The sequence below is a fragment of the Oryctolagus cuniculus genome, chromosome 7 (assembly GCF_051225735.1).
Source record: "Oryctolagus cuniculus isolate XC-2025 breed Fujian yellow rabbit chromosome 7, ASM5122573v1, whole genome shotgun sequence".
NCBI classification, from domain to species: domain Eukaryota; kingdom Metazoa; phylum Chordata; class Mammalia; order Lagomorpha; family Leporidae; genus Oryctolagus; species Oryctolagus cuniculus.
Genome location: NC_142873.1, coordinates 148,323,044 through 148,334,111, shown reverse-complemented (window position 1 = coordinate 148,334,111; position 11,068 = coordinate 148,323,044). Strand labels below are relative to the sequence as shown.

General features: G+C 56.5%; 1 protein-coding gene and 1 long non-coding RNA gene across 4 annotated transcripts in view; one reads left to right on the top strand and one right to left on the bottom strand.

Annotated features, from left to right (window-relative positions):
- LOC138850714 (uncharacterized) overlaps positions 1–11,068 on the top strand; it is a 49,387-nt gene that overhangs the window by 19,918 nt on the left and 18,401 nt on the right. The window lies entirely within an intron of this gene.
- The window catches only part of TCEA3 (transcription elongation factor A3), a 41,880-nt gene continuing 38,819 nt past the window's right edge, over positions 8,008–11,068 (bottom strand). For both annotated transcript variants that reach the window (XM_089301361.1, XM_070079111.2), the window contains exons 10-11: positions 10,384–10,455; positions 8,008–8,517 (exon numbers count right to left, since the gene is read on the bottom strand). In XM_089301361.1, the coding sequence (XP_089157487.1) occupies positions 8,509–8,517; positions 10,384–10,455 (81 nt within the window). In that variant the 3' untranslated portion in view covers positions 8,008–8,508. The remainder of the gene's footprint in view (positions 8,518–10,383; positions 10,456–11,068) is intronic.

Genomic DNA, 11,068 nt, shown 5'->3' with positions numbered 1-11,068 from the left:
GACCGGGACTAGAACCCGGTGTGCCGGCGCCGCTAGGCGGAGGATTAGCCTAGTGAGCCGCGGCGCCAGCCTATTTATTTATTTTTAAAGATTTATGATAGTCAGAGTTACAGAGAGAGGTAGAGACGGAGAGAGAGGTCTTCCATCCGCTGGTTCACTCCCCAGATGGCCGCAACGGCTGGAGCTGCATCAATCCGAAGCCAGGAGCCTCTTCCAGGTACAGGGGCCCAAGGATTTGGGTCATCTTCCACTGCTGTCCCAGGTGCAGAGAGCTGGATCGGAAGAGGAGCAGCTGGGACTAGAACCAGTGCCCATGTGGGATGCTGGCACTTTAAGTCAGGGCTTTAACCTGCTGTGCCCTGAAACTGCAGGTTTCTAACTGGCCTTAAAGTGACATGAGGGCCTGAGCACCATCTGAGCGGGGTGGGACTCCCTTCTCATCCTCTCCCTGACAGATTGCTTTGTAAACCTCCCTAGGCCTCGCCACCCCTCAACCCCACCCCCAGCGCTTTAAGCCTCTCTCTGTCCCCTCGCTGTTTTATTCCTCAGGCCTGCGGGGAGAGGCGGGTACAGGACAACTCTGCAGGCCCAGCTTGGCCGCTTGCCTTCCTCTGTGCGTGCTTCTGGTCTTTTTACCACCTGGGACCCTCCAGAGGGTGGAGAAGAACAGCTGAGAGCAGAGGGAAAAGGCCTGGCTGCACTGGGCGCCCCCGGGGGAGGAGGAGGGGAGAGGGGGAGGAAAGACAGTGGCTGCAGGGTTTCCTGTTGGATGTCGAGGGCTGGGGTCACTGGAAGAGGAGGTGGCTTCCTGCCCCATTGTTCGGGAGTCAGGAATACTTAAGGTTTGTCGGTTTTCAGCAAGCACTGTGGAAGGCCCTGTTCGCTCCTCTGATGCAGCAAAGAGTGAGTGTACAGCCCATCACTGGCTCCAGGGGCCAGGCCAGTCCCCGGGCAGGGTCTCTGTTCAGGCTTCTTTATCTCTGAATTGAGGGCTCGATCAAGACCCTTCTTTGTATTTTCTTAAACCTGTGCACTATTACCTGGCCACGGTGCCTGTAGAGCAATGTAAATGATTGGATTTTCATAAATCCTATCATGTGGGCAGCACAGCGTGTTGGCCTTTTTTGTATCAGAAGCATGAATTAGATCTTTAAAAGCATGCTTTAGTGTTTGTAATCCTGTTGTGTCATCCCTTCATTTTGCAGTGGATGGGGAACCTCAAAAACTTGAAGTGGGGCTGGAGCTGTGGAGCCGCGAGTTAAGCGACTGCCTGGACGCCGGCACCTACGTCAGAGTGCCTGGCCCAAGGCCCAGCTGCTCTGCTTCTGATCCAGCTCTCTGCTAATACTGCCTGGGAAGCAGCAGACAATGGTTCAAGTACTTGAGTCTCTGCCACCCATGTGGGAGAATGGAATGGAGTTCCTGGCTCCTGGCCTCTGCCTGGCCCAGTCTCAGATGTTGCAGGCCTGTGGGCAGTGTGCCAGCAGATAGAGGATCTCGCCTTGTCTTTCCCTCTCTGTCACTCTGCCTTTCAAATAAATCAATCAAGCTTAAAAAAAATCAAAGTGCCGGGACTGGCGCTAAGCCTCTGTCTACTGTGCCGGCATCTGATATGGGTCCCCAGTTTGTGTCCCAGCTGCTCCTCTTCCAATCCAGCTCTCTGCTATGGCCTGGGAAAGCAGCTGAAGATGGCCCAAGTGCTAGGGCCCCTGAACCTGCTTGGGGGACATGGAGGAAACACCTGGCTCCTGGCTTTGGCTCGGCCCCCCGCCCCAGCCATTGCAGCCATTTGAGGAGTGAACCAGTGGATCAAAGACCTTTGTGTCTCTCTCTCTCCCTCTCTCTGTCTGAAACTCTACCTTCCAAAAAATAGAATCTTTTAAAAAAAAAATCAAAGTGCCCTGAGTGGGGCTGGCATTGTGGCACAGTGGGTTAAGCCACTGCTTGTGACATGGACATCCTATACTGGAGCATGGGTTCAAGTCTCAGTTGTTCCACTTCTGATCCAGCTCCCTGCTAATGCATCTAGGAAAGCAGTGGAAGATGGCCCAAGTGCTTGGGCCCCTGCACCCACATGGGAGACCAGGGTGGAGTTCCTGACTCCTGGCTTAAGTCTGGTCCAGACTTAGTTACTCTGGCCATTTGGGGACTGAACCAGCGGATGGAAGATCTCTCTTTGTCTTGCCCTCTCTGTCACTCTGCTTTTTAAATAAATTAAAAATAAATAAGTAAGTAAGTAAATAAATAAACAAAATGTCCCAGGGTTTCTCATTACCCCTGCTGGGCGTAGTGATAAGGTTCATCATTGCACAGGGAGTTGGGTGGGGGCATATGCTGACCTGCAGGTACTGCTGTCCAAGTGAGGGCTGAGTCTGCACTGGGGAGGGGGGCGCATCGCAGAGGTGACGCTGAGCAGGCTGGCAGACTGGGAGGTGGAGAAGGTGGGAGGGAGAGCATTCCAGTCTTCGAGAACAGCATGTGCGAAGGCACGGAGGCGCGAAAGGGCAGCGCGCGTTCCAGAACAGCCAGGGTTGGTGATGGCTAAAGGGAAGAGCGTGGGGTGGAGAGCTGGGCAGGGAGCTGAGGGACGGCCTGCTGCAGCCCCTGGCCTCCTGCCCGCCTCCGCCTCTGGCTGCGGGTCAGCGAGCTCGTGGTGACAGGCAGAGCAGGGCTGGCTCTGCAGAGAGGCGGGAGGCTCTAAGCACCTATGTTTCCCTTGGTTTTCTCCCAAGAGAATCCATCATCTCAGTTACACAAATTGTACTTCAAATGCACAACGGCCTTCGTGTTGCTTGACCTACTTGAAGACATCAGATAGCCCTATTCAGGGGCACAGCGCTGGGGACAGGACGCCACCCCTCACGACTGCCGCGAGGATTAAATGTGAGTGGCGGGAGAGAAGGCCTGGCTCGCAGTGGCCGGCGTTACTGTGGGCAGCGGTGCTGAGACCCGCCCCAGGTGTTCTGTGAGAAGGAAGTCTGGCTTCAAAGGGGCTCAGAGCACGCCCAGGGGGCTTGGCTGCAAATCCGGGTTCCAGTGCCTACAACCCAATGGCTCTGGGAACCCTGGTTTTCTCATTTGGTGCCGCTTGGACACCTGTATCCCAGCGTGGAGTACCTGGGTTCGAGTCCTGGCTCTGCTCTCCTTTCCAGCTTCCTGTTAATGCAGACCCTGTGTGTGGGGGGGGAGCAGCAGGTGGGGGCTCAAGTTAATTGAGTCCCTGGCACCCCTGTGGGAGACATGGTTGAGTTCCCAGCTCTGGCCCTGGCCCTGGGCCAGGTATTACACACATCTGAGAGTGAACCAGCAGACAGAATTACCCCCTTCCCATGCCACTGCGCCCCCAACTCTCTCTCCCTGTCTCTCAAATAAATAATAACATTTAAAAGAACTTTAAATAGTGAAGAAGCTTTCAAAACAGCGGAAGAGCAGAATGGAGTCCGTGAGGTCAGAGGGTTGAGGCGCCCAGGAATGGCGCGTACTGATCTGTCCGCAGACTCCGAGGGAGGGCTGCTCTTGTGTTAACTTAATGAATCTTGGCGGCAACCCTCTGAGCGAGAAACCATTACTACCACCATTTACAGATGAAAACCAGGAGCGCAGAGAGGGTACACGACTGCCCGGTACCTAGCTGATAAGCGCTCCACGACCAGCGGTGTGACATATTCAGCCTCCCATGGCCAGGGGGTGAGAGGCTGCTCAGGTAGGGGCCATCTGGGCCTGAGCAGGGAGCAGGAAGCAGAGCGGTCGCAGGTCAGCAGGTCACTGGGTAGCCCGCAGCAGGGCAGGGCTCTCCTTCAGGCCAGAGCACACAAGGGGCAGCAGGCGTGGAAGAGCGGCCACCAGAGAGGAGTGAGGGAGGGGCCCACTGACCTGCGGAAGTGGGTATCCCCACCCCACCCTCCAAGAAAACTCAGCCAGAGGGCGGATGGAGGGAGCTCTGAGCCACACCAGGGGCCTGGAGGAAGGCTGCTGAGGGCGGAGGAGCAATGCTCAGAGCCCAGAGCCCAGCCGGGCTCGTGCCGGGGAGACGGGGCGGGAGGCCAGGAGACAGCCTGAGCACCAGTCCTGGAAAAAAGCAAGCCAGGGAGGCCACGGTGGTGGCAGCTGGTGGCAGCTCTGAGAGGCGGGGCGGGGAGGGGGAGTGACACGGGCGGGACCAAGGGCCCACGAGTTCCAGGGAGAGACCCAGCGAGCGGACAGACACGGAAGACAGAGAGGAGACCCGGGAAAGAGAAGGTGGAAGTTCGGCCTCAAACCGACTGCTCTGACGGCCAGGCACCGGGTACATTGTCGTGAGCTGACGACAAATAAGGGCAAGGCCAGGGCTTTGGGGACGTGGCTGTGGCCGCTAAGAAAGACTTCTCTACCCAGTTTTTAGGTTCCTGTCACCTTTGGAAAACATCTCTCTCTCTCTCTTTTTTTTTTTTCTTTTGACAGGCAGAGTGGACAGTGAGAGAGAGAGAGAGAAAGGTCTTCCTTTGCCGTTGGTTCACCCTCCAATGGCCGCTGCGGCCAGCGCACCGCACTGATCTGATGGCAGGAGCCAGGTACTTATCCTGGTCTCCCATGGGGTGCAGGGCCCAAGCACTTGGGCCATCCTCCACTGCACTCCCCGGCCACAGCAGAGAGCTGGCCTGGAAGAGGGGCAACTGGGACAGAATCCGGCACCCCGACCGGGACTAGAACCCGGTGTGCCGGCGCCGCAAGGCAGAGAGGATTATCCTAGTGAGCCGCGGCGCTGGCCAGAAAACATCTCTTAAGTTGGTCCTAGGATCTTGAATGGTCTTGTTTTTAGGGTTTTTTGGCCATGGCATTCCTGTGAGATGGCCTCTCCTCCATACAGCCATCTCGGATTCACCTCGTGTGACCTCCCTCCTTTGCCCTTGGAAGCCTGCCTGGTTGGCCGAAGTTAACGACAGCGTGCTCATGGCTCATGCTTCCTACATTTTTGACGTGAAGGATGGAGCAAAGCTGTGTTCCAGCCGACCATGTATGGAGAGCCTCTGGAGCAGAGCCACCCATGAAGAGCCGTGAGAGCCCGTGTACCTGAAGCCAAGTGCACGGTCAATGCTGAAGTTAGCTCCGCACAGCCAACAGCACAGGAGGAAAGGATTTTACATGAGGACAATAGAGTGGGGACTCTAACATGATCAGATCTGCGATTTTAAAATATACATATATTTTTTAATATATTTTATTTATTTATTTGACAGGTAGAGTTACAGACAGTGAGAGACAGAGAGAAAGGTCTTCCCTCCGTCGGTTCACTCCCCAAATGGCCACCACGGCAGGAGCTGTGCCGATCCAAAGCCAGGAGCCGGGTGCCTCCTCCTGGTTTCCATGCGGGTCCAGGGGCCCAAGCACCTGGTCCATCCTCCACTGCCCTCCCAGGCCACAGCAGAGAGCTGGACCGGAAGAGGAGCAACCGGGACTAGAACCAGCACCCATATGGGATGCCAGTGCTGCAGGCAGAGGATTAACCCAGTGCGCCACAGCGCCGGCTCTAAAATATATGTATATATTTTTTTAGTTAAAGAGGCAGGGAGAGGGCGAGCAAGAGCGAAAGAGGGAGACGGTGTGCCCTCTGATGTGCTGGCTCACTCCCCAAATGCCCAGAACAGCCAGGACTGGGCTGGGCCAAAGCCAGGAGCTGGGAACTCAATCCAGGTCTCCCACAGGGGTGGCAGGGGTACAAGGACTTGAGCCACCACCTGCTGCCACCAGGGCCTGTACTGGCAGGAAGCTGGAACTGGGCGCCAGGCGGGGCGCAAACGCAGGCCCTGGAATACAGGACACGCGTGTCTCAAGTGGCAACCTAACTGCGAGGCCAAACGCCAGATGAGCAGTTTTGCGAAGCTGATTGCAGCCATCCGCAGCGGAGAGTGAGCCCCTGCGGCTCCGCGGTGGCACAGGGAGTCGCCAGGAAGCTGGTGATGCCAGAGGAAGGCCGTGGCCCACCTGTGCTTCTCCTCTCGGGGATGGTGACGCGCCCGGCACAGGTGTTCGGACCTGTTCTCTCGCTGCTCGGCCTGACTCACCTGCTTTGTAAGCATCAGCTTACTGAGGGTGGAGATTCAGTTTTGCTTTGTTTCCAGCGCTCTAAATCCCTACCGCTGGGGAGACAATGGGTATTTAGCCTGTGCCTACTGGAAATCGCCCCAGGGTGACACCTGTGAAAGGCTCACCCCAAAGTCACCTTAACTGACACTGCGAAATTGAAAATGGTTGCCATTTTGTTCTGTTTTGGGTTTCTAGACATTTGCACGGAGTACATAAAACAGAGAGGAATCTGGGGAGGGAAGCTCTCACGGTCCCAAGTCAGGCCTGTGGACCAGCAGTGCCAGCATCGCCACCGAGAAGCTCGGAGCCCGCCCCCGGGCCACTGAGTCAGGACCAGGCACGATGCCCACCCACCTGCACGTGGGAGAAGGGCCTGGGTCTCTAAGCAGCAACACTGCACTTCCAGGTCCCTCGAAGCGTGGGGCGCAGCGTCAAGAAGCAGAAGCCCCGGGCTTCAGTCCCTGGGCTGCCTTGCTGAGCTGCATGTGTCGTGTCTTCCGTGAGAGCTGCCAGTCTTCCCACAGGACCCGCGCCACATCTGTTTAAAAGCCGAAGAGGCAGGCCCATTTCTGCACACGGTCTAATTCCAGGCCTCAGCGGCCGGAGAAGGCAGGAGATGAGCACTGATTCCAGAGCACAGGATGCCCTCGGGGTATCAGGCACTTGCGGCCGGCCGCCCCAGCAGCTTCTCTCCGGGAGAACCCTGGCCGCCTCCCTGCAGTCACCCCAGGAAGGAGCGGTCGTGCCACAGGGAAGGACACGGCTCAGAGAGCTTTATGTCACTTGCCCAAGCTCCCAGGAGTTCACAGCCGATTCAGGAAACACGAAGTCCAGAAGGCTCAGCCTGGGGCCACGGCAAGGCCAGGAACAATTTGAGACGCAGACCCTCGAGGGACCCACCAGCTAGCCTTTTCTAGAAATTTCCAGCTTTGCCTAAAGTCTTCATCAGCGTTAAAAGCAGGCTGAGATGATCCAGGGAGAAGCAGGCCAAGGGCACCGTGCTCCGCAGACTTCCCTCTGAAGCTCGGGCCACGGGCAGAGCTGTGTGAAGACCCTGCTGGCTCCCGGCTCCCAAGGGGCCGTGGAAGTCAGGGGCATTTCTGTAACCTTTATGCAAAGTCCGAGCTCAAGGGGACTCGAGGGGCCCTCCACAGCCAGTTATACATAAGCAATCACAGAGTGCGGGAGGGGCTATGGTGCAGGGGAGAAACAGCACTGTGTGGTGTGGAGGTCTTAGGCGGGGATTTCAGAAAATTCATGGAAAATGGACTTGAAAGAAGTTTATTCATTTTGTCAGTTGAAAGGCAGACGGACAGAGAGACGGAGAGAAGAGAGGCCTTCCACCCACTGGTTCACTCCTCAAATGCCTGCGACAGCTGGGGCTGGGTCAGTCCGAAGCCGGGAGCCCTGAACTCCGTCTGGGTCTCTGACATGGGTGGCAGGGAGCCAAGCACTTGGGCCATCACCTGCTGCCTCCCGGGGTGTGCATCAGCAGGAAACAGATTGGAAGAGGAGGAGCTCAAACCAGACACGCTGATGTGGGACACGGGTGTCCTGAGTGGCATCCTAATCTATAAGCACAAATGCCAACCCCAGTGGGGCCGGTGCTGAGGCGAAGCAGGTAAAGCGGCCGCCTGCAGTGCTGGCATCCCGTGGGGGTGGTTTGAGTCCGGCTACTCCACTTCTGATCCAGTTCTCTGCTAATGCATCTGGGAAAGCAGTGGAGGATGGCCCAAGTTCGTAGGCCCCTGCATCCACATGGGAGACCTGGAAGAAGCTCCTGGCTCCTGGCTTTGGCCTGGCCCAGCCCCAATTATTGTGACCATTTGGAGAGTGAACCAGCAGATGGAAGCTAGCTAGTTCTCTCTCTCTCTCTTTCTCCCTGTCTCTCCTTCTCTGTAGCTCTTTCAAATAAAAATAAACAAAATCTTTAGAAAAAAAAAATGCTGGCCCCCCAAAGGGAAGTTTATTTGGTACAAAACATAACATTTTTAAAATCCATGCATAGTTTTTTCCATAACATTCATTTTCCACGAACTTTTTGAGGAGGTCCCCCTCCCCCATTTCTCCGAAACCTCGTATCAACTGTGCTGGTGCAACTCTGGGGCTGGGAGGCTGTGTCAGTCTCAGTGCCTTTCAGTTCAGAAAGGGCTGGGAGGCTCTGGAGGTGAGGGGCCCAACGCCTGCAGAGCCCACTGTCAGAGGCACCTGACTTCTGAGCGGTTTATCCACACGGATACTTGGCACTCACCCCGACGAGGCTCCCCATCAGCCACCCGTGGTTGCCAACTGACTACCAATTTGCAAAAGATTCTACCTCTGATGCCTAAGCCCCTCATTCAGAGCTCAGTCTTTCTCTTCATCTGAATTTTTATTTTGGCTTCCGTCCCGATGGGCGGGTGCTGCCTCACCCTGCTCACGGCGGTCCGGACGGCGGTGGTCCCATCAGCAGAACTACAACACCAAAAAGGCAACACAGTGTGAGGGCGCTCCCAGGGACCATGAAAAAGAACGCGGAGGCTGGAGTCACACGGGCCTGAGTCCACACCCCAGCTCGGCTATGATGAGCTGTGCAACCCTGGACAAATTATTTATCTGTAAAGTGGGGCCGTAGTGCCGGCCCGAGCAGGAATCCGATGCCCGGCACATGGCGGGCGCTCTGCTTATGGTCAATCACTCCGACTCCAGGCCTCCCAATATATTCAGTGGATGCCAACTGAATACATTGTCAGAAGCCACGGCTGCGCCCCTCGTGGTCCTGCCTCTCCAGCTCACGGGAACCTGGCATGAGGAGCTGGGGGCGGGGCAGCCAGGAGATCCTTGCACTGATAGTAATGACCTCAAGAGACACCACTTATCAAGCACTGACCCAGCGCTGGGCAGGACCAACATGGCTGAACCCATTTCATCCTCATCGGCACCCCGGGAGGCAGGCACCAGCACCACTCCCATCCTCACTGGTAAAGCAGCAAGCAGCTCAGAGCAGTTCCGTGACTTGCCCAAGCTCCGCTAAGACGAGTGCCGACACACTCAGAACAGTAACAACCGTGGCTTCTATGTCCTGGGTACACACTGGCTTTTTTGGGTATGGTCATACAAGTTGTTGACTGCACAAAAGAGCCTGGCAGGTTGCTGAAAACACAAGCCTTGTGCTGCTAGCTCTTCACTCTGTCCCAGGGCTGGGCCCGTTTTCTAATTTGACCCAGGTGCCCCTTGGGGTATCGGAGGCCGTGTTCCTGCTTTTCAGGGTGCTAACTTCACTGGTTCTCCAAACCACTCCGGGAGAGAATAGCATTAATGCCCCCATTTTAAAGATGAGGAAATCCAGGCTTAGAGAGTCCGCTGAGGTCCTTTGTAAGAAAAATCAATTCTCAATTCATCAGAAATCTGGAGCACTCCCTTCCAGTCTCCAGCCTGGGTGACTCTACGCTCATCATTGAACTACTGCTGTCACTGTCTCCTCCTCTGACGGTGGAAATAGTAATACAGAGGGACACTTGTCGTCTGCAAGGTGCGTGTGCGTGCATAAACCCCAGGAGAAAGGCTCAGGGAGCTGAGGGACACGCTCAAGCTCACACGGTGAGGAGCGCAGGATGAGACCCGAAACCAAGGCTCCTGACCCCCAGGCCCAGGCCCAGGCCCAGTGTCGGGCTCTGAGTGCCGCGGATCCTCGGGGGGCACCTGCAGCCCGCCTGGGGGCCCAGACACCGCGCAGTGCACGTGCAAGTCAGATGGCACTGGAAACCGACATCGGTCACGTGATCACACTCCATTCTTTCAGGAAGGAGCACTTCGGGGGGAGTCTCTGCTGGGCTCCCATGCCGGAAAACGAAACTCCGTCTTCGCAGGAGCCGGGGCAGCCTGCGGTACCTCCTTGGGGAATTCCAGCCCTTTGCAGAGCTGCCGTAGGGAGGGGAGGATGGCCTGGGAGCGTCTGGGGGCCGCTTCTTTCCCCCAGAGCCCAGCCTGCCTGGCTGAGACCAGGCTCAAAGGAAACACCATCTGGGAAAGCACTTCGCCAAGAGGTGCGGTCCAGATGCCCTCTGCAGATGTCAGGAAGCTGATTCCATCTGGGCTCAAATGACCGACTTGCCCATCCTGTGATAAATCGTGGGCTGCCGCCACCCCCGCCCAGCTAGGTGCCCTTCCCAAAGGAAAACACGCCGGTCTCCCCAGCTGCTATTTCCGGCTCTGCAGACCTGCCCTGTGCAGGCTGGCAGCCCTCCCTGCGCACAAGCCCCTTCTAGGCTGGGGGTAAACTACGCCTTCGGTAGGGCAGGGTCTGTGGATGGTAGGGGCAGAAGACACAGACATACAGACCTTCCAGCGATTGCCACACTCATTGCATAAGACAAAGGTCGTCATGGGCTCATCGGCACTGCGGGTCTGCACCTGAGACAGAGAAAAACCACTGATGAAGTCGCTCCCCTGCTCCAGGACCTGCCATGGCTCCCGCTGTCTTTCCAATTAGGTCCAAATCCCAGAGGTTGGCACTGACGCCCCCCCCCCCCCCCCCACACACACACTGGGAATTCCACAATGCAAGCTTTGCTCTTCTCGGGCAGTGCACAGCTCACTCCAAGTGGCTCCCTGGCTTAGCCTGACCTTGGACTTTCCCTCTGATGGATCTCTCGGAACTGATTTCCCTCTCTGGCCTGGAACTCACCTCCTGCAGGAAATATCCCCGGACTCACCCCTGGACGTGTCTCACTGGACAGAACTGCAGTGAGCTGGAAGCACCCCGGGAGCTCATCTCCCTCACCTTCCATGTACACAAGGGCAAGGCCTGAGGCCCGGGGAGCCAAGGGGACCTGGAGCGCACTGGAACCATTTAATGTCTTCCAGTTTCTCATCCCTTTTCCTTCCTTCCTCCCTCCCTCCCTCCCTCCCTTCCTCCCTCCCTCCCTCCCTCCCTCCCTCCATTCTTTTTTAAAGATTTATTAATTTGAAAGAGTTACAGAGAAAGAGGAAGAGACAGAGAGATCTTTCACCCACTGGTTCACTC